We start from the raw sequence: 23809 nt of genomic DNA, 5'->3' as shown, positions 1-23809 counted from the left end.
AAGTTGCCCAGCTCGTTCCTGTCCAGCTGCCAGAACTTTCAGGTTTCCCTGTTTGAGTGTAATGTTTGAATTTAATAAATCCAGTACGTCCCAAAAGAGGTACAGTACCATTTGTACTTCACTGGAATGAAGAGCAATGCATGTGAAGAGGGCGCAGTGCTGCACGTTCTGGGTGCCTGCTATGTAACATGTTGTTGTCCACGTAGTGGTTTTTATCAGCTTTTTTTTTTTAAACTGTCTGCAAATAATTATAGTTCTGCACCCAAGCTTATCAATATATCAGTTACAGCAGGAATTTCAGGAAACAAAACAGGAAATTCGTATTAAAATCTAGAAGCAGTACAATGCACAAGCAATAAGAAGAGAAAAACTGAAAGTGTCATGCCACTGAATATTGTACACCATCACATTTAGCAAAAATACTCATCTTTGTTGATTAATTTATTAATGCCTATGCAAAACACAATCTCTCTTTATGCTTAGAGGTTAAATTTTTGCCACCAGTGGAGCCCAGGTAGCTTTTTCCATTGAGTTCTAAAGGTAGGATTTGGCCCTCAGATTTATTTTTACTTATAGTAGCTTTCATAAATTAACAGGAATTTTGTAATCTTTAGTAAAAGGTTTTGTGGACTGTTATTAAAATAAAGACGTGGTCTGGGAGGCAGACATCCTAGCTGATAGCCTTTCACTCTGGATTTGGTCATCATTTATTCTTAATTCTTATTAGTCTAGTATAATCTTAATTTGGTCCTAACTATTTACTTCTTTAAAACCTTAGATAAAAACTTGTCTCTCTTTTTTTTTTTTTTTTCCCCCCAACCCCCTTCCTTTTTTTGGACCACGTACTTAAGAAGTTTAGGAGTCTAAGTTTGGTGGGGAAAGAGGGCAGGGTTGGATCAAGACACAGTGTGCCGCCCCCCACTCTTCCTCCATCCACCCCTTTCCTGCCAGAGAGGCAGGTAAGCCAGTGTGATGTCTGCGCTACACAAGGGTTTAATTGACTCTAAATTGAAGCAGTGGGGTTTTTTTAAAAAACCCACCGCTTCAATTTAGGGCCCCTGTTTCATCTACACATGCCCTTAGGTGTCCATGTGCATCATGCAGGAGAGACCAGAACATTTTTTAGTAGTAAAATCACTTGGAATTGCACATGTACCCCTTTGTCCTCCTGCTTGAGGGCATACAAGGAGGGATAGCCATGTCTCCTCCTCAGGCCCTTCCCCCTGCCGGATGGAAGGCAGCAGGGTGGAACCTGGTAAGCAACAGACCTTCTCATCCATAGCTTTCTGCAAACTTTTAAAATTCTTAAGTGCATCTACTGTTTTCAGAACTTGGAGTATTTTCTGAGGGGGGAAGAGTACTGTTCATAAAAGTCTTTTCTCCTCTTCCAGACTCAACATTTGCTTTTACTTAGCATTACAGAGCAGAGGAACAGAAGACACAAGATCAGGAGTAAAAGAAACATATACTCGTGTCAGGAGAGGGAGCAGCATAGTCTAACATGCACAAGAGGGGTTTGGGAGGGAACCAGGAAAAAATGAGAACTGAGACATGGGTGACGGATGCTTCCCGCGTGTTGTGAGGTTGGGGGGGGGGAATCCTCCAGCAGTCGTTCGCCGAGCCAGTGGCGAAACCGGAAGTGCACTTCCACTTTCACAGCTGGTGCTTCCAGTGGGTGCGCGGCCAATCCCACGGGCTGCACATGCACCTGTGTGCACCCCCTACGTGTCGCCAGTGAACTGAGATATAGGCAAGGATAGAGGTTTTCTGTATTCCGATAGCTTTTGTGGAGCCAAGCTATACTAATCTTTTCTTCCCAAATTGTTTGACTCCTTTTGTAACCTGTATGGCCTCCATACTGTACTTGAATCCAAAAGCAAGATCTCAGTTCATCTTGCTGCATTTTTAATATACTGCTCCATAACGTTATGCACTTAATTTTAGAATTTCTGACATTCCTTAAAAAAAAGAGATTTAAATTGAAAACAGTCATTCATTAACAGAAATTGGCCTGTGACATAAACAAACAGTGTAAAGCACTGTTCACTCTTCAACACGAAGTTATTTGCAACTGTCACTTATGCCACCCCAGTAACGGGAAAAGTCCTTGTTTTATGAGTCTGTTTTAAAACAGTAATAAAGTTTCCTGTGCAGGACATTAATTAGAGGGGTTATCAAAATAAGACAAACTAATATAATTTGTGATTGTACAAAATAAAGGAAGTGGAGGGTACCATGGGGACCTAATGAATCACAGGATGGAAACAATCTTCTGGCTAACTAAACATTCAGACTTTGTACTAAGTCATAGAGTGTATATACAACTCAGCAAACCGGAACACACTGTGTGTTTACATGAATGGGATAAAGGAGTTCACAAAAACCATCTGGGAAAAATCCTTGGAGTATTTCGTCTGTTCCTACTGTAGGGTAAGTTAAACAACATATATGCAGTTACAGCAAACTCCTGGCACACCTGCATCGGGATAAGCCGAAGTGGGAAATCATTCTGTGGTATGAAGGTTTCCACGAGTACCAAAAATGTGAATTTTATTTCCATTTTTACTTGTGTGTGAGGACTAGAGGGGAATTTGTCTAGATAAAGTAATTGTTGTCTGTTCATTACGCATATATCTTAATTTGCTACAAGTGTGCTTTAATTGGACCACTTGTGATATTATAATTAAATTACAGCTTGGCTAAATTAAATTGCTGTGGTGTGCAAAACAGAATTTTTTTTTTTCGTATTCCCTGGTTTTTTTCAAATATTTGAAAATTCTATTTGATTTAATGAGTAGAATAAGCTGATGGATTTTATAAGCTGGATGTTTTATTTCTAGACTTTAGGTAGGTAGTTTAAATTACAGAAAAATAGCTTAAACTACCAACGCGCTGTACTGCATCATTTGTCTTGGATGAAGATCCGCAATAAATTTAGTCTTTTCTCTGCCATCCTAAAGATCAAGTCTTACTACTTTTATGACAGAGCAGCCCCAGGACAGGGTATCCTGACATATAAGACATGTCATTTGGCTAATATGTGGGTTTTTACAATAAGCTACCCGTTTTGGGGTACTTCTGTTTTTCTTTCTCTGTGCATTATTTCCTGAGTGACAAGCACCAAACTTCAGATTACATGAACAAACACTTTGATCCACTTGGATCTTTTCATCATTCACTCTTTATAAAAAAACAAACAACCCCCCCCCCCCAAACCTGTTATGAAGTGCTAGCATTGAAACTTTTAATTGATTATCCTGGATTTTTTTATCCAGACAGATTGTTTGTTATTTAGTGAATATAAAGAAAGTGTCAACTTAACTTGTTTAACTGTAATTTAGCAGGATCTTATTCAAATTTATACTCACTCTAAGGCATGGAAACTCTATCACTAAATCATTCAGAGTACTTTTTTCCCCAAAACAGTCGACATGCTTAAACTAGAATCTTAATATTCAAGGAAGCGCAAGGCAAAAGGGCACCATATTATCAAAACAATAACCGAGTATTTGGAGAAACTACTCTCTTAAATTTTGTATTTGCAAACATACATTTATTTTGTTAAAGCAAAATCTCTGCAAAATGTTGAACAGTGAGTCCAAAAACTGTCTAAAAGATCCTGGGGTTCTAATCACTGTGTTTGGGGCAGGTTATCTGTTCTCCCTGTGTTCTCTTTGCAATTTAGAAATCACTTCTGAATATGTAGCCTATTCCTACACTTCACTACCCACTGCCATTGCTGCAAGGTTTGGGATGGGGCGTGACCAGAGAGTATTATTCTGCAGGTATGCTAAGCTAGCAAATGGTTCTTGGAAATCATTGTCCGCTGGACAGACTTTAAATAACCCTTAGGAAGCCGTGCTTTGACATGGGATAGAGTATCAGAGTATTATGGCTCTTTCTCTGCCTCTATTCTCGTCGTCTGAACTGCCCTAGTAGCTACACGAGAGAGTTCAGCCTTCCTTCAGGTGCTTCATCTGGTTTGCAAGAAGCCACCTGACTCTTTGAGAGTCCTCAAGCGTAGTAGAGGGGCATGGAATGGGCAACTAGAGACATGCAGAAGAGGTGCAGAGCAGCTGTCAGGGCCACAGGCTGGATCCCATTGGCTTCTCGAGAAGGGCCTAGTACTCAGAGATGGAAAACTACAGTTTTTGGATCTGAAACTTTTTTTGAATTCAGTGAAATTTGTTTAACCTCTAAGTCTCAGGTGCCTCATTGTAAAAGTTAAAATAATGTTACGAAGAGTACTATTGTAGATAAATGTGCATGTTTTATTTCAGGTGGAAAGCGTGGACTGTTTTCCATTGGCTTCATTGTCAGAATTATCCGTATTGGCTGAAATTTTCTAGTCTTACTATCTCATAAGGCTGAATTATTTTTGCATGTTTGACACCCCCCCCCCCCCCCCCAAAAAAAAAAAAGTTTAAAAAAAGCCCCCCAAACCCCCAGTTCAGCCTTTTTGGAGTGATGCTAGGGGAAAAATGCATTGTTTTGCCCAAAGCGAACTTAGCTTGGAAGAGCTCCATCGTTCATTATCTTTCCATTTACTCATTAAAAACAAGATTATTCATGGCCAAGCAATTATTTCGGGGGGAAGGCCGCTTACTAAGTTTTGGCAAGCCATCAGGGGCCTCATGACAGACAGCCAGGGGCAAATAAATGTGAATTTTCTAAATTTTTTTAGGAGCCCCGCAAGCTGGATAGAATGGCCTGGTGGGCCGGATCTGGCCCATATGCTGCATTTTGCCCGCCCCTGGTATACATACAAAAAAAGAAGTAAAAAATGTATTATCAGGATTGCCATGCAAACACTCAACAGTTGGAAATGTCAGAATGATGGTTGCTTGTACAATCCTCATTTTCATCTTCCATCCCCTTGTGTGTACCTTGTGATACAGTCTTTACTTGGGTGATCGCAGGCTTTTATCTCTAGGCTCTCCTGCCATTCTGTGCCCAAAGAAGGCTTGTATAATATGGAGGCTGTTATCAGTAGAATCCCGTAAATTTTGTATAATGCAGTCCAAAGTTGGTGAAAACATTTTACTTTAATTTCTCTGTGCCTGTCTCCCATTTGTGCAATGGGGATCGTGTTTCCTCATCTCCGAATGATTTTGTGGAAATAAATGAATAAAACTACTAAAATAAGAAAATTGTTGTTGTGAAGAGTAATTTATTAGTATGCCTTTAGAGCAGGATTTGAGCGATCATGTGATCATGTAATTAAAGACTGTCACAAGTCAGACCTTTTGTTTCACATGCATTAACATTGCACAGGCAAGTGTAATTTTGGCATTTTCCTAACTTTTGAATGCTTATCTTCATGACCTCAATAATATTTCTTTAATATAGGTGCATGCACATATGTTCTTAAAGCAACAGAACTCTGTTTAGTCTGCAGTTTCACAAAGAAAGTATGTGCAGAATGTTACATACCGTAGTCTTTGGGTTCAGACTCACACAAAAATACACATCTGTTTAATTACCTTGAGTTATGGAGCTTTTATGACTTTTATGTGATAAATGGTACCCTGATTGGGTTTTAGGAATATAAATATTTTTGCAACACCTGTATTTGATTTTTAATATATGTTTTGGATCAGTATAAAGTGGATTAATATTTATGAAAAGTGTAGATAAATTATGATCAACTCCAAAGTTGGCTTCTATAAGGTATATTTAATTACTTAGGCTAATTCCTTCACTACAGTAATCCAATTTTCCTCGTGTTCTGTTGAATTCAAGATGGTCAGTTATGAAAATCTACTATCAGGGAGTAATCTGTATTTTATGATATGGCATTATTATATGACTCTAGTAAAACTGCCTTTTTATCCACATCTCTACTGCCTAATTTCCCTCATTTAAAGTCAGCAATTAGTGGATAGTCTTGTCAAGCTAATTTGTCTCTAATCTTTGAATTGTATCTAAAATGGCTTGAAATCAGACCTCAACCTTTATTTTATTTTACTTGCTGGTATTTTTTTATATTTCTATCCCATCCAACCGAAAAGATATCAGTAGGGAATAATCACAGTTCATTCCAAAGTGAGCAGATAAAAGAAACACTCCCAGTTAGCCATAATTCCCATAAAGCAATATAGCTCAATCTTTGAGCCTAATGTCCTGCACTCTAATCAAATATATTCTGACTTGGCAGCTGTAAATAATTATTTCAAAAGCAAATATGTAATTTTAATTTTTTGCAATTTTTACATGTCTTGTCTGCTGTAGTTCAGCAAATAAAATGGGTGCCTTGACTGCTGTTGATGGGTAGCCAGGAGCAACAATTTTTTTTCTTGGGGCATCTGTTCCAGTCCTTTGGGCACTGCAGTATCTTGTACAATTTTGTTATTCCTCAAATCTGTAATACAAAATTGTGTCTTAAAAGTATGGATGACTTGAACTAATTTCTGGATCTCTGCAACTAATCAGATTAATATTTTTAATATTGCAGGCTACTTAAAGTGTTCTTACAAACTTTCAAAGGTCATCTCTGTTTTATAGAGCAAACTCATTGTAGTTGCTAACAGTCACCTTATCTGATTTCAAACAAACCTGATGGTTTTGAAATATTTCTTTCTAAGGTTGGCTTGTTAACAGTATTATGCAGTTACAAGTAAATGTGGTCACAGCTGGTTCTGGTTTCTTAGCTAATCCACCTGATTGGAAACAACAGGTTTTTGATATTTTTCCATTTCTTACACTGACACCTAGTGTTCGTTGGTCCCGAGTTTTCTAATACTGCACTTTGTTGTTAATAAATTGTTGCCAAGAATAAGATGACACCTTTGTCAAAACAAGCTTTAACACCCCCTCGCCCCTAAGAAACAATAATTGTAGGCATGTAGTGTCACGATTTGGTGGCATCTTATTTTGACAGGACTACTGGTAAAAGCTGCTAAATGTATTGTGTGTTAGACTTATTATAAAATGTGCTGTCTTATTATTGCAGTTCTGTTTTGGCAAATATAAATTACTTGTACACATAAGAATCATCAGTCAGGTTAAAAACAAAACAGGAAAATTACTAGAATATATAGATATATAGTAGGTGTTTGTTTCATGATGGGGAAAATCCCATGTTTGTTGCTTCTGTTTCTTTATCTTCATGTCTCCAGCCCAGCCCAATAGAGTTGTTGATGGTAGCGCAGTCCTTGGGTGGATGGAAGATAACTAAATCACAAAACCCCGCACAAACAATCTTTGCTTACCAGTGGGTCACAAAACCAGACAGAATTCAACCTGCAGTTGCATCTAGTTTTGGATAATTAATATAGAACAGCTTACACTTTTATATTCACTGGAAGTCATTCTACTAACAGAGCAGCCGAGACTCCCTATGCCGGATGAAGGGTGACTGTGCCCGAAAGCTTGCTAAGAACTTCTTTCTGAGTACTCGGTTGGTCTAATAAAAGATATCACATCTACCCAAAGAACCGTGCCTTTCTACTAACTAATCATTCACTATGTTAGATAATGTTAGTTTAGGAGTAGTGTATGGCTGTGTTGTTGTAAAATATAGCTGATTCTTGCGGTCACTAGTTCTAATAGTAGGAAGAAAAATAATGTTAAAACACACAGGTGTGTAGACCATATTATCTATTTTCTGTGTGTTCTTTTGTCACACTGTGCTAACTCAATCAGATACACACTCAATATCTGCATAGAAGGAACACTTGGTTTGCACACCACTTACAATCATCTGTCTTGTACATGTAGGGAAATAAATGCTTTTTGTTTTTTGTAAATACATTGATGCAGCTGCGATTTGATCGACTTCTCATGGCATTGCAAACTAGGAGAAAGACGGGTGCACCGCAAAACTAGAGCCTCTGCACCAAGGCATTTTTGTTCCAGGGTGTCCTTCATCTCTATTGTGTCAGCTTCTCAGCAAACAAGGCATCGGTGCCTTCAAACTTGGTGCCTTGGTACACAGGTAAATAGATAGTGGTCTTCTTCTGAGGCTCCCCCTCAAAAAGGGAGTAAAGAGGTCTTCTATTGAGGCAGACTTTAGAAGCTCATCAGGGACATGCTACTCTTTGGCTTTACTACTTCAACCTCCCTTTTCCCATCTTAGAACCTTGTCCTGATCGTTTTTTGAAATGTTGGTATTTATTCGTATTTAAATGGGTAATGAAGTGTCCGTACTGGGTGATATGGGGGAAGGTAGCATCATTGCAAGGAGATGGGGTAATCTGGTGTATGTAGATACACAATTGAATGAGGTTGCAAAATACGAGGAAAGTAAAGCTCAGTTGGAGTGAGGTGGGGGGTATTCATGCCAGTTTGATTATCTATTTTGTTAGGTGTTTGTTACTACATGGCCAATCTCCAATAAAAAGTAGATGATTTGGAATTAATTGTGCTTGAGTGCATCTCCCTTCCATTGAGTCACTAAATAGCTGCAAACATGCATTTACAGCACATTTACAGCCATGTGCTTATCTCTAGTCCTTGTCTTCCTCAAACATACTTTCAGATATTTCTGTTCCTGAACGAACTTCCTTTTAACTCTAACATATCATCACCCCCTTCATTTTCTTGTATTCTGGATTTTGACTTCATACTTCTCCATGGGCAAATAACATGTATGAGACTTTTTTTTGCATGTTTGTCTAGAGGTTTTCTTGATCTAACTGAGATCAGAGTTCAGGCTGTATTTGAATGTGATCGTGAGAAATTGGATGTATTATTTCATTATTTTTATGTCAGATTTGAAATTCTGCATCTGTTGGGGGGAGAAAACATTTCTATGAGAGAGAGATTTTAAATGACAGCTATTGGAAGTTTTTCAGAAGCTTGGAAGCAAGCCCCATGAAATGGTTTTTGCAAGCATGCAATGTATTCCCAACTTCAAGGATTTTATAATTCAAGAAAGGGACAAGTAGACAGATGAGGGGAAGGGAAATAACAAGGGGCAGCTTATATACAGTTTGTAAACAGGTTGATTAAATTTACTATGAGCAGTATGGCTGAAGGGGAATTTTAGGAAGAATATAAAAGTGAGTCAAGGGAGGATATGTCAGTGTGTGTGAGGGCACAGAAACAATTGTACGAGAAGATGAGAAATACGTAGCGTTGATTGGGAGTGGCTACACAGTTAGAGGAACAAAGCAATATGAACCTTGAAAAATGAGGATACTAGGTAGGAGATAAAAGTTGTATAGATACTTTGAAGGGACAAATTGGGAATTTCAACCGGATTCAACAACAGGTTGAGAGGTAGAAGTATTTAAAAGGGGACAAGTTTAGGTTTACATTTTTCATGGTTTGAAGAGTCTGGATCTGTGTCCGTGTCTGTGCGTGTTGGGGGCGGGGGTGGGGCTAGGGGAGAGGATATTGCAGTCATTGAAGAAGGACATAGCCAAATCTGTCCTTCAGACTTTATTATGCTGACGGAAAGAAAGAATAGGCCTTGGAGAGGCTGTGGAGGAAGTAGCAGCACATTTAAGGTATAGCCTGGACCGGGGGTGTCAAACATGGCTTGTGAGCCAGATCCAGCCCCTGGGCTGCTGCTGTATCTGGCCCACCGGGCTGCCAGCTGGCCACCAGGAGTAGTGGGGAGGGAGGCATGGTCAGGGGCCAGGGGCTTGCTGCAGAATCCAGTAGACACTGCAGTTGGTGGCAGAAGGGCCGGCAAAGGCAGACACAGCTGCAGTTGCCCTTCGACCACTAGACCTGTTGCCTCTGCTGTGGCTCCAGCTCCTAGGCCCCTGGCCCCAGCACCTCATACTCCACAATGGAGCCAGCACCACATGCCCTGTGCTGCCACGGCCCTAGGGCAGAGCTGGAGCTGGAGCTGGTGCTGCTGTGTCTCATGTTCCGCACTGCCACAGTGTCCCATGCTCTGTGCTGGAGCCCGAGCTCCACCGTGTGATCTGTGCCACTGCTGTGTGCCCCGGGCCGGAGCTGGAGCCAAAGCCACTGCTGCTTTTACTACCACCACTGTGTGCTCTGTGCTGAAACCATAGCCCCAGCACAAAATGTCAGCAGCGGTTCCAGCTCCTGCGTGGGTTGTGCAGCACACAGGGGACCTGAAGTCACCACTGCCTCTGGATCATCCCTCTCCTGGGCTAGATCTGGCCCACGGGCAGCATACAGTCTGGTTCTGGCCTGGGGAAGGAGGCAAGTTTGATGCCACTGACCTAGATCAGTGCTTCTCAGCCTTTTTAGATTCAAGACCCCTTAGAAAAAGCCAGATCTTAGTTCTCACTGTTTTTTACTATGGAAAAATAAGTGAGGAAAAACAACAGCTATTTTTAAGGTTTGAGAGAACTCAAAAGGGCCACAACAGGTCAAAATATTTTTGAAACTAGGGGTTTCTATTTGAAATCTGGGTTTATCTTGTCAATCATGTTTGCCCAGATAACAGTGCGAACGTCGCATGTCACATTGGGGCACTCCTGAAAGGATCTCAAGGCACCCCAGGGTGCTGTGGCACCCTAGCTGAGAATCACTGGCCTCGAGGCATGAGACCAGGAGGCAGGAAAAGAATAACTTAAATGATAGGGCCGAGCAACTTGGAGAATGGTTTTGGTGTTGGTCTTAACGGAAAAAAAGGCACGTGGAGAAGGCTTGAGAGGTGCTAAAGAGAGTTGTCTTTCGGCAACATTAATTTCTTCAAGGAGACTTTGCTGGGGCAGGCTAAGGATATGAATAAATGTGGTTCATATCGCATGCAAGAGGTTCAGAAGAGGAGCAAAACTGCTTCATCTTTAATCCTGCTTCACCTAAGTTCAAAGTTTAGGATAATGTAGCTTGCCTGTATTGCTACAGGCTCATGCAGGCATAACAGCTGCTGTGCGGTCCTGAGCAGCAGCATCTCTCCTGGCCCTTTTGAAACCCATCCAAGTGAATGTTTGTCGCTACTCTAAACTCAGAGACAGAACAGAAGATGGTTTGTAAGTGGTAGAGAAACAATCTGTGCATCACCTATATATAGCGAATCAATCATAGCAAAAGCCACAGAAGGCTGCAGAGGTCGCCCTGAGAGAATGTGTGCAGAAAAGCAAATGGCAGGTGACCAGCCACGGTGGAGGAGGGGAAGAAAAGGACTCGACAGATTCTGGAGGAATGATCAGAAAATTAGGAAAAGCAGCAGTGATGAACAGCGTCTCAGAAGCCCAGACCGGATTTGATGTCAAGGCGAGTGTCAGAAGCCACAGGGAACTTATTTGTCTGGACAAGTTCTTGGAGTGTCTGTTGTTTAATAGTGTCAGTGAAGTGGAGCTGTTAAAAGCCAGACTGGAATAGTTCTCAGATAGGGTTAGAGGAGAGGAATCTGCACATCTAGTTTTTTTTAAACATGAAGGGATAGGGAGAGACATGGGACAGGATACGGAGAGGCAGGTTTTGCTAAGATTTTTTTAAGGAGTGAAGAAACTTGGAACGTTCTTCTGTTTGTAAGGGGAAGGAGCTAGAGGACAGTGAGAGAATAAGAAATAAGTGGGCAGGAAGGGGTGCGGATCCCTGGGACACGTGTTAGAAATGCAGAAAAGGTAAAAACTTGAGATTGGTAACAAGCGTCAGAAGTTGCAAATAACTGACAGGAACAACGGTTGTGAGATTCAGTCAAATAGGCTAGGGGCAGACATTACGCACAGACTGGTTTAAGTGATCAGAAACTGGTGTAACCTGTAACAGAACAGACATTTGGTGCACATAAACCAGTTTGAAAATGGCTGGAAGTGGTTTGAGATAAACCTGGTGGAATGTAGTATCAAACCTAAATGATTTGAGTTAAACCGGTTTATGCAATGTCTGCCCCAGACCATACTGGTCTATGTGTAATTTCTGCCCCTAGCCGTATGGTTTGGCTGTGGAGGTGGCAGCTATCGTGGTATGTTGGTATGTTCCTTTAGAAGCATTCGGCTGCGTGAGAACAGGAGTAGTGGACCTGGACAAGTCTTGATCCAGTGTTGCGTATTCGGGAACCAGGCGTTGAGAAGGAGAGGAGTTTGGAAGTCCAGGCTCTACAAATGAGCAGACTGGAATGAACAACTGAGCCCAATAAAATTAGGCGTGATACGGCCAAGAGAAGAATCCTGAGGTTTGGCAGAAAAACCATGCAAATCGGTGAATTAAGCGTTGCAGAAAACACGAGTAGAGATTGTGTCTCAAGGTGAGTTTTCAGTATAGAAGGATATCAGCTGGTGATCACAGATGCAGAGTTCGATAGGAAGAAATTGGAAAGGGAACAGGTTTATGTGAAAGCAAGGCCAACGATTAGGGGAGTTGTTCCTTACTTGTTCCCAGCTTGAAGACGTATATGGTGTGAAAGCAAAGAGCTGGCAGCTGAAGAGTCAAATGAGCCAGTTATATGGGATCTGAAGTCACCAGCAATAGTTGTGAGAGGGTCAGAAGCAATGCCAAGGGAGATTTGGCATCCGAATCTAAAGGTGTATGATAAATTGGAGAACCTTGTGGTAAATGTTAGTTATTAATTGTATCTTGCCATCACAAACACCTGTGTGACTACATATCCTTATATACATACAAATGTACAGCATATGAACTGTAGATAAGGTATTAAGCTTAGTATAAAACTGCACGTGTAGCCTAGGACAGGGGCATGAAGCTCATCAGGCACTGCAAGCCAAAGGAGGGGCATGGGGCAAATTGGGCCCAAAGACTAGCTCCACATGCCAGATCCAGCACACAGTGCCTAGTCCAGCCCTGTATGCAGTGTGTCTATTGACTTCAGCCCCGTGCACAGCATGTGCCAGATCGGGCCTGTGCACTGCATGCAGTGTGCTGGTCAAGACCCAGCGCATGCTGCATGTAGAGCCAGTGCAAGGTGTGGCATATCTGGCATGCGGGTCCAGTTTTGAGACCCTCAGGCAGCACTGTGGGCCAGATAATAAGGCTCTGTAGTCCAGATCCAGTCTATGGGCCAAACTTTGACACCCCGGCTTAGGAAATTACAAGTTTTAAAGCTGCTCCCAGGGTTGCACTACCAGGTCAGGAGCAATGTCCATGCTGGGAACATGTACAGTAATAGCACCACTTCCTTCAGTTACTTAAAAGTGGCTTCTTTGGCAGGACTCTCAAGTCCTTACCAATTTAACGCATATGCAGTTATCATTTTAATTTTAAAAAGTTGTCGTTAGATAGGGAAACTGAGGCACAGAGGTGCATAAACAGCTACTCCCAAAGCTGCACAATGAATCCGTGGCAGAGCCTTACACAGTTGACTAGCTGGAGCTGGGGGGGAAACCACGCAAAGCTATTTTATATTGATGGTCTGCGTCTCAGCCAATTGGCTTTTTATTTGACAGTCCAAAGGTGTAATAACTTTTATTGTGAAAGGAAGGAAAATACATCAAGACTAATAAATAATGGAGGACCTACTAGGGGTATGCATAAATGTGTTTCCTCTTCCTATGTATACACAAGCTTAATTGCGTCCCCTTTAATTTCGCCATTTGGTTCAACTAGATTGTCAGCTGATCATCCTATTGAAAGAACAGAGGAGGATAAAATTTCAAATAAGTTTGTTAATCTCTTCTGGCTGTTAAAAGAAAAGATTTATTGGTATCAAATTTTATTGCATTCTTAGAATTTACGAATTGATTGGCTGCTAGTTTAGCTTAGTTGTCTCTTCCAGTTAGAAACCCAAACACAACAGAAGAAAGACATCACATTGAAGTTGACATGCAACAAGTGAGTGAAAGTTCACTTGGCTTTTTCTCTCAGCACCAGGTGCAAAAGTTGGCTAAAACTGCTGTGGCAGGCAGTTATTTTAAAGCAGTTTCTGGTTTAGTGTTTTATCAAGCCCAGGAGTAAAATATTCTGCAACTACTGCAATTTCACAAAGCTGCTTTTTTAAGGTAGAGCTCCGAATTGGTTAACTAATTAAAATGGCCCAGTACAAACATTAATTGTACAATAACAATAGGTGAGAGGATTTGTGGAAAGCAGTATAATATTTTATTAAATTCTGTATCATTTCTTTGTTTAGCCCGACCGATGTTTCCTGAATGTTGTAAAGGTTCTTTAAGTCTCGAGGAATATTTGTGATGACCTGTGTCCCCATTAATATTTGATGGAATATGCATGCATTTATTGGGAGGAGAAGGGCATTTAACATGCTCGATCAGGGAGATGGGCGCAAATAGAATTTTTCTGTATCTAATTACTCTACAGATTTTTTTTTTTATGGTAAGCATAAAATAATAGCTTTCTACAATGCAGTTTCATCAAAATCGGAGGGTGGTAACTGCATGACAACATGAACTGTAGGAGTGTGGAGTTCAAGTGGTTTGCCTGTGGGCCTTGTGGGATTGCCATATATCACATTGTGGGTTTGTTTTCATTTTATTATACAGATACTCCAGACTTCTTGGCTTCCTAATGTGGCTCCCTTGGCCTTTCGTTTTTACCCTTTTCAGCTAATAGTACAACTATTTTATTAATCACCCCAGTAGGCTTAGAATTTAAAAAGTGCCTTTCATCTCCGAAGCACTTCGCATACATTAACTAGTTAATTTTCACAAACTTTTAAGAAGAGGTGTGTATTACTCCCATTTACAGAAGTGAAACCTCAGGCAAACAAGGCTTACTGAGTTGCTCAAGATTGTGCATCAGGGTCTGTATTACAATTCAGGCAACATTTGTGTTTGCACAGCTAGCCTATACTATTCCTCTACCCTGAATCAGAATACAGATAATATAATATGGATAGTAGATTAAATTACATTTGCAGTATCTTAGTTTTTTATTAAACTATGTTGCACTGATGGCATATCAGTTAGAATATGAATTGACCATGTAACATATCAGTAATGTGGCATTTATATCATGATAAAAGGTGGCCAAGCCAATGCCTACCTGGAGAAATTATGGAATCTCCTCCCTGGAAGTTTTCAAGGGCAAATTAGACAGACTTGACTGGAATTGTTTAGTCAGGGGCGATCATGCCTGAGCAAGGGCTAGGCTAGATGACCTTGTGAGGTCCCTTCCAGCCTTACCTACCTATGGTTGTATGATTCCCCTGCAATTTAGATAATCTAACTTTGGTCCCAGTTTTGGAAAATTGAAGCATGTGTTTAGTGATTTCTGGATTAGGGCCATCCTTTGGAAGATGTACCCAAAGATTGGCATGAACTATCAGAAACCATTTTGTCACCATGGGAAGTATTTCCTCCTAAAAATGGGCATTGCAAGGAGTATGGTCATTGCGGAAAACAACATTGCTAAAAAATGATGTGATTTCTGGAAGTGTTTCTTCTAAGATACGTTGTCCAGTGACCCCATTTGAGATAGTGGACCTACTGATTCATTGTACCCTGAGATATTTTGGCTGTCATCCAACCTGCCCATCTGTAGACTACAACTTTATGAAAACATTATGAATTAGTGTCCTCTAATGTCATAGTTAAAATTGGAAATCCTTGCTGACAGGGTGGTCTTGGTGTGTATAGATTGTTGAACTTTTCTTTTTCTTTCTGAAAAACGTATATATGTGAAGGTTGGAGTTTCAGCCAGAATTGTCCTTAACTGTGAATTTCCTTCCTTTCATGAGTTTAATGCAGGCACTTAACATTGCTTCAGCATAGATTTTAATACTTGAATTTCCTTTGTGTTCTTTTTGGTATTTCTCCAATATTTATGTATATTGTTTCTAAAGCTCTTTGGGATCTTTATATATGAGAGCTGTTACAATGTGAGTTAGTGGCATTTATGTTTTATTAAGGTTAAGGTTGATTCCTAATTTTGAACCTACTAAAACAGTGAGTTCAAATTCAGACTCCTATTCAAACATTATAGAGTTTATAGCCTGTGTAGGGTTCAAGTCCAATTACTGGGGCTGGCCAGAAAACAAAAATTCCATTTCCTGAAGATTTTCTAGGATTCAGCTTTTGCTTTCATGCTGTTTCAGAACAAAATTGAGACCTTGCACATTTTCTGCGAAATTTTGTGTGAGGGAGAGGAAGAGATAGATGGAAGTTTCTGCACGCACACAGGGAACTTAGAATAGGCCAGTAGTGGTCAAGTTTTTTGGCAAGCGTGCCGCAAGCTAAGCCCCACATCCCCCCTGAGTGCCGTTCTGTTCCCCAACCCAGAGGGAACAGAGGTGGAGGAATGGAGGCACAGGGCTCGAGCCTCTGGTTGTGTGTTGGAAAGCAGGGGCAGGGCACTGCTGCAAGAGAGGTGTCACCACCAAGAGCCAGGTTCACTGGTCCCTGGCCCTGCAGCTGCTGCAGCGTTGAGTCCCTGAATTCAGTGGTGGCTTCGGGGCCAGAAAAGGCTTAACCTGACTGCTGTGACACCTGGCACCAGCTCTCACAGGACCATCCTGCCCCTGCCTCCAGTGCTCACATGCTACATGCAAGAGCTGCCTGTGCCAGTTGTGGCATTCATACAGAGGGTTGGTCACCCCCAGGATAAGAAGTAGCACAGTGGCTAGGGTGGCAACTTAAGCTGAGAGAGAGCCAAGTTCAAGTCCCTGCTCTGCCAGGTTGAAAGCAAGAACTTGAACCTTAGTCTCCGGCTGGTGCGCACACTTCATAGATTTCATAGACATCAGGGCTGGAAGAGACCTCGGGAGATCGAGTCCAGCCCCCTGCCCAAAGGGCAGGAAGTCAGCTGGGCTCATAGGATCCCAGCAAGATAAGCATCCAATTTACTCTTGAAGGTGTTCAATGTAGGTGCTTGAACCACCTCCGCTGGCAGACTGTTCCAGACCTTGGGGGCTTGGACAGTAAAGACATTCTTCCTTATGTCCAGCCTGAAACGGTCTTGCAGGAGTTTGTGACCGTTCAACCTCGTCATCCCTTGGGGCGCTCTGGTGAACAAACATTCCCCCAGATCCTGGTGGTCACCCCTGATAAACTTATAGGTGGCCATCAGATCACCCCTGAGCCTACGCTTTTCCAGGCTAAAGAGCCCCATGGCTCTCAGCCTGTTGTCGTAAGATCTGTTTTCCTGACCTCTGATCATGCGCGTGGCTCTCCTCTGGACTCTCTCCAGCTTCTCCACATCCTTTTTGAATTGTGGAGCCCAAAACTGGACACAGTACTCCAGCTGCGGCCTCACCAAGGCCGAGTACAAGGGGAGAATGACGTCCCGGGATTTGCTCGAGAAGCATCTATGGATGCACGCCAGCATTTTGGTCGCTTTACTAGCCGCAGCATCGCATTGCAGGCTCATGTTCATCTTGTGGTCAGTGATGACCCCCAAGTCTCTTTCTTCTGTAGTGCTATCCAACGTAGCACTGCCGAGCCTATAAGGATGCTGCAGGTTTTTCCTCCCAAGGTGGAGAACCTTGCATTTTTCGGTGTTAAACACCATCAGGTTCTTGTCTGCCCATTTGCTGAACTTGTCCAGGTCAGCCTGGATCACCCGCCTATCTTCTGGCATGGATGCTTTGCCCCAAAGTTTGGTGTCATCGGCGAACTTGGCCAGTCCACTCCTGACTCCAATGTCCACATTGTTAATGAAGATGTTGAACAGTATGGGTCCCAGGACAGAGCCTTGAGGGACCCCACTGGTCACAGGTCACCACGATGAGTGACTGCCATCGATTACAACCTTCTGGGTCCGACCACGGAGCCAGGTTCCCAGCCAGCGGATCGTGGTGGAATCAAGGCCACAACTGGCCAGTTTGGCCAAGAGGTGATCGTGGGATACCAGATCAAAAGCTTTTTTGAAGTCAAGATATATGACATCAATCTCTTCTCCCTGGTCCAGGTGATAGGTCACCTGGTCATAGAAGGAAATGAGATTGGTCAAGCAAGACCTACCCACAACAAACCCGTGCTGGCTGTCCCTTAGGATGTTAGCCTGGGCCAGTCCCTCAAGGATGGCCTCCTTAATAAACTTTTCTAAGATCTTCCCCAGGATAGAAGTCAGGCTAATGGGCCTGTAGTTACCCGGATCCACTCTCCTCCCTTTCTTGAAGATCGGCACCACATTGGCCTTCTTCCACTTCTCTCATTCCCTGTCCTTCCTCCTAGTTTTGTCCAGACCTTCCACCCTGGGCCTGAGAGAGACCTCTCAGAATCAGCATCCGTTCCTATGAAATATTTTGGTGTTAATGAATTGGCATTTTCCAATGGGGAAAATAGATGTAGATATAGAGATCTATATCCAAATCAGCTCTAGTAATTGGACTTTACTGGGGAGTGGGAAGGGGGGAGAGGGTCCATTTTATAAAATAAAAGTTAATGTGATTATGAGACATGTAGGAGCAAAAAACTGTATTTTGTCAGATGTTTTTCTTTGAATTATAAGGAAAATGGTGTGAGATGCACCCAAATCCTAAAACACCATTGGGACTGAAGCATTCCTATTTATAGCTAATGTATATTCCAGTTGAAAAGTTTTAATTACTTATTTCCCTGATAGGATTCCTTATTTACCATAAATTGTTGCAGACTATTTGGTAACTATATACAAGAGTTAGGACATTTAGATATGCATTAGCTATAATTAGCGGCAAGTTCAACACAGTGTTGTCTAACTGTATTCAGAGACAACACAGTAATAAAAGTTCCTGCTTTTAGTCCACGCTGCGTTATTGCTCATACTGGTATGTGTTGTTGCTCCTGCTAGTGCTCATACTGTTGCTTGCCACCGTTAAATTTTAGGAAAATGCTCCAATATGCAAGGTGGCTATATGACCTCCATATTTGCTGTCTGTAGTCTCATGGTAGAGCTACTCTAAAGAAATTTCTGAATCAAAAAAACCGCTTTGTTTAGATGAAGTTAAGGATGAGATGAGATACCAGGAAACTAAAAGTAAAACCCATCACGAGAACATGGCAGAAAGGGAAGAAACGGACATTGCCTGGCATTGCGTTTGTGCTGCCATAAGGGTTTTTATGATGGTGTGAATGGCAAGCAAATGGATATCCCTCTCCCGTGTTGCACCACATCAGTGGCTCTGACCAAAGGTACTAATAGACATTTGCTGCAACAAAGCAACGTGGTGTTTTTGTCTGTGGTGGGAGAGTGTGGGGAACTCAGTGCTGCTCTCGCTTTCCAGCGGCCATGGGCAGATGCTCTGGGGGCTTAAGGGGTCTGATCCTACTCACCCTGAGTAGGATTGGGCTTCTTAAGTCCCCGGAGCACCTGCCTGGCTCTCCCCGCTTACAGATATGTGCCCTAGAGAATCTCAAGGCACTTCCGTAGGTGGGGAAATCTGGGTTCTCCTCCTATGGAGACCTGCCCTGGGATCTCCAGGGCAAATCTCCACAAGCAGGGAAAACCCATGTGTATCATGGAGTGGAGACACGGGGCTCAGGGAATCCTGAGTGCCCTGTCCCTCCACACTGGGTCCTGCACTGGGTTACATCTGTGTGTTTCACGCAGAGATGTAGGGCCCAGCATGGAGTGCTGGGGATTGCTCCAAGTCACTGTATACTTCCTTACCCGGACTTGCACCACCCCATGCCTTCACACAGAGGCATGGGTTATTGCAGGTCTGGGCATGGGATGCCTGGGATTCCCCAGCTCCTGAGCTACACTGCGCTTCTTGCTGGGACCCGTACCACCCCACGCTTCACATGGAGGCGCACGGATCAGCATGGCTTCCAGCGTGGAGGCATGGGGCAGCGAGAGAGATAGGGAATGCCCAGGCAAGAGCAACACATCACCTGTTGTCCTGCACTGGGCAACTTTTGTTTCACCCAATAATGTGGACCAGCGGTGTTGCAACATGTACCACCATAGCTGATCTGCTTCCATTTGACAATGTCTGCTTTTCTACCCTTAGTGTAAACACAGAATGTAATTCAGTTCAGTATTACAATACCACGTGAGCAGTGATGGGGAGGGCAGCAATAGTGTCTGAAGGATAATGAAGTGAAGATACAGCATTTCTGTATCGGAACCAAACTCCCTATCTTCATGTTTAAAGCCCTTCTCATCCTACTTCTGCCTTGTATCCTCTCTTACACTGAGATCTTGTCCCCAGCTCCAATGCAGTCTTGCTTGCCTGCTTGTAAACATTTCCAGTACATACCATTGTTGTTTCAGACAAACGCCACCTATGAATGAGAGGTGCTGCTGGTAAAAATCCCAGAAGGTGTCACATTGCCCTCCTTCAGGTTCCTCATTTAAGTTTTCTCTTGCAATGGCTACAGTAAGTGTCAATGGTGGATGATTTGTTGTTGATTGCTACTGATTGTGCTGTTCATTGTTTCATGTGCCACCTTGTGCCCAAGCTATATCTGCCACCTTTCTGTTGTATTAGACTCTGGATCAGTGGTTCTCAACCTTTAGACTTGAGGCACGTCTCATTAGACTCGGGGCACTCTTGGAAATTCACAGCTCTTACTTTACACTTGTTATTTTAATAGCGGAAAAATGATAGAGCCACTTTTCTGTTGAAAAGAACTCAGACCACAACAGGTCAGAATGGTTCTGACACTGTGGATTCCTATTTGAAATCTCTGGGTTTATCCTGTGAATTGTATGTAAGTTTGTGCACACCTAACGGTGATAATTTTGTGTGTCCTGCTGGCACACTCTTAAAAGGATCTCTGGGCATTCTGGTTGAGAATCACTGCCCTAGATGCTATGACAATACCAATAATAATAAATGAAGACGGATTAATCCCAGTTAAAATTAAGATTTTGAGTACACTTAGAAGTCATCCACATAACAGAAGTTTTGATGTTCACTGTTATTGTTGCCAAATGCATTTAAATCTGTCCTCGTTATGATGATATAACTGGGTTTTGCAGATTACTTTAATCTGTGATATAAACAGGACCTATTTAAATTCCTTCTTGTTTTGCATTGAAAGAATAATACAGATGCTCCAAACTTCTGGTGATCAACCCGTCACATCGCAGCACAATTCCTTGTATTCTTTTGTTAATTGTCGGGGGTGTATACGTACATATGTACATACATGCACCCATGTTTTAGAAGTAGGAATTGGTCATTACTCTTTGGGTTTAATACTTTATCTTGAACTTATGCAGCAACCTGGGTTGTCACATAACTGACAGAAAAGGTTTTCTTTTTAACAGAAGAAGAACAAACAAAAGACATTTAAGTCCATGTTAAGTGCATTTAACACTATCAATTTCCATTTCAGATTCTTCTGCTTATCTTGTGAGTAGTTATTAACATTAAGGAATTAAATAGCAAGTGATCAACACTGTGCACAAGTTATGGTATACTTCTGGAGGAATAAGATCAAAGTTAAGTTTTAACTTCATGCTTTGAGGGTGATTGAGGTATTTAAAGTGATCATTGTTGAAGGCAGTAAGGTTCCTTGTGAAGATGGAGGAACAGCTCATTAATTGCCATTTTCTTTTTTTAAAGAACTGTTTTGGGAGTGCCAATATTAACCATTTTACATGCATATTTTGATGTGAAATGTTCTGACTTTGTAATAGGTATAGACTAGAGGGTGTAAGGAGGAGTCGCTGAAGCGCTGTGCATAATGGAACCTCTTCAGATGCTTGTTGGTGTAAAGTGGACCACAGCTGGAAGGCACCCATTAGAAGTGTATCCGTTCCTATTTCGACTAGTGCTTGATGGGTCCCCAGAAAGTGTAAGCGAATTTATTTGAAAAGTAATATAATTTCCTAAGGTTCAGTTCCACAACGTGTCTTGCTTTTGTGTCTAAAACTGCCTAACACAATCTACAACCAGCACTCCTAGGCACTGCTACCTTAAAATAATAACAACCTACTGATGTAGCCCTGGACCTGCGCTGATGTAGCAAGTCCAGCAATAGCTCCCTCTTGCTGGTTGCTCTACCTCTTTAGCATGATTGTGCCTGTTTGTCACGTGTGAGGATTTCCCCAGGTTTCTCTGACCCGTGGCCTAATGTAAGCTAACCCAGCTGTTAATGTTTCATTGGACTTCTCTGTCCTATAGAAGTACAAGCTGTGGAAGATTTCTTGCACCAGTGCTTCATCCACCACGGGATTTTTGCGCCTGAGGCCTGTTCTGAGACCCCAAGTGGGAGAGGGTACAACCGCAGAAAACATGGTTATAATGGGGGACTCATCCTGCTTATCCACAGAGAGACTGGGTGAATCTAACAACAGGCCAGGATTTCTTGAAGTTATAAAAGATTGCTTCCTGGAGCGGCTGATCTGGGAACCTACAAGAGGAAAAGCCATTCTTAACCTAGTCCTTAGTAATGCACAGGATTTGATGCAAAGGGGAAGTGTTTCTGAGCTACTTGGCAATAGTGACCACAGTGCAGTTGAGTTTGACATCCATGTAGGAGGCGAGATGAGAAAATTGACCACAGTAGCCTTTAACTTCAAAAAAGGAAGACTTCACCAAAATGAGGAAGCTAATTAGATGGAAGTTCAAAGGGGCCCCTAAAAGGGTGAGGAACTTGCGGGCTGCATGGGATCCGCTTAAGAGCACCGTGTTGGAGGCACAAAGCAAATACATAACTCAAATAAAAAAAATGGACAGTGGACCAAAAGAAAGCCAGTGTGGTTCAGTGGCAGAGTTGCAGAGGCAATAAGCAGAAAAAAGGCTTTTTTCAAACACTGGAAGTCGGATCCTAGTGAAGAAAATAAAAAGAATATAAGCACTGGCAAAGCAAATGTAAGACTGCAATAAGACTGGCTAAGAAAGAATTTGAGGAGAAACTTGCTAGAGACCCAGCAGGTAACAATAAAAAATGTTTTTAAGTGCAGTAGAAGCTAAAGGGGTGTTATTTGTATTAGAAGCTGAAGACCTGCTAGAGAGTCATTTGGACCTTTGACTGATCAGGGTGTAAAGAAGCACTAAAGGATGACAGGGCCATTGCCAAGAAACTAAATGCATTCTTTGCTTCCGTTTTCACCGTGGAAGATGTTAGGGAAATTCCCTCTCCAGATCCACTCCTGTCTAGGGACAAGTCAGGAGCTGGTCCAAATTGAGGGTTTAGTGGATGAGATCGTAGAGGAAATAGATAAATTGAACAGCAGCAGATCACCAAAACCTAATAGCATTCACCATAGGGTCCTAAAAGAGCTCAGATAGGAAGCAGCTGATCTCCTAACTGTAGTATGCAACTTGTCGCTACAGCCCTGGTAGCAGAGGGCTCGGAGGGTTGCCAATGTGACTACCATATTTTAAAAAGGCTCTAGAGGGGATGCAGGGAACTACAGGCCAGTGAACCTAACTTATGTTCCTGGAAAACTGATAGAAACAAAATTGAAACAAAAGAATTGTTCAACACATGGATGTACGTGACTTGCTGGGGAGGATCCAACATGGGTAGAGCTTGTAGGAGAATGTGTCAGATCCTTTATCAGACCCTTTATCAGATCTTGACATAAAGGAGAGCGTGCTCGGGTGGGATTTCAATTTTGTGCCTTCTGTTCAGTGGGTTTTTTTGTGCATTTACATGTTTCACTGTTATCTTTATTGAGCAAGGCCTTGTACTTGAGCCTCTGGAGGCAGACTGTTATCATTCCCCCATTTTATAAATAAAAGAGCAATCAGTATTGCATCTAGCAGTGGTGACACTAGAAACAGGATCTACAGTACTTCTGATCAGAGATCTCTTTCAGCCACCCTGCCTTCCAGACTGAATGTGTCAAATCTGTAGGGTTCACCATACCATTTTTTTCAACTGCTGCCCTAACTTTAACTTGTAAGCATCATAGAACCACAATCCCAAATCCAGTATTTTTTATTTGTAATATTCAGTTTTTTTCTAGCAAATAGTTGTGTGTTGTTCACAGCCTTCCAGTGCCTTGCCGACATAGACAATACCTGTTGCTTCTTTCCGTTAACTGGTAGAAGTCCGGGCAGTGGTGTGGAAGATCTAAGATTCAGTGCAAGTTATGCTGGCACTTTATAAACTTCCTTAGGGAAGATTGGACAAGAAGGCAA

At 42.2% G+C, this 23809-nt stretch overlaps 1 protein-coding gene across 7 annotated transcripts in view; it reads left to right on the top strand.

Moving 5' to 3' along the window:
- The window catches only part of SUPT3H (SPT3 homolog, SAGA and STAGA complex component), a 433101-nt gene that overhangs the window by 247869 nt on the left and 161423 nt on the right, over positions 1-23809 (top strand). The window contains exon 4 of one of the 7 annotated variants that reach the window (XM_090030991.1): positions 21355-21512. The exons of the other annotated variants lie outside the window; for them this stretch is intronic. Within the exon in view, the coding sequence (XP_089887117.1) occupies positions 21402-21512 (111 nt within the window). The 5' untranslated portion in view covers positions 21355-21401. The remainder of the gene's footprint in view (positions 1-21354; positions 21513-23809) is intronic. 7 annotated transcript variants of the gene reach the window in all.

This window comes from Crocodylus siamensis, chromosome 1 (genome assembly GCF_052110815.1).
Source record: "Crocodylus siamensis isolate JL-2025a chromosome 1, ASM5211081v1, whole genome shotgun sequence".
Lineage (NCBI taxonomy): Eukaryota > Metazoa > Chordata > Crocodylia > Crocodylidae > Crocodylus > Crocodylus siamensis.
The sequence above is the reverse complement of the archived record's forward strand: the minus strand, read 5'-3'. Positions and strand labels throughout refer to the sequence as shown.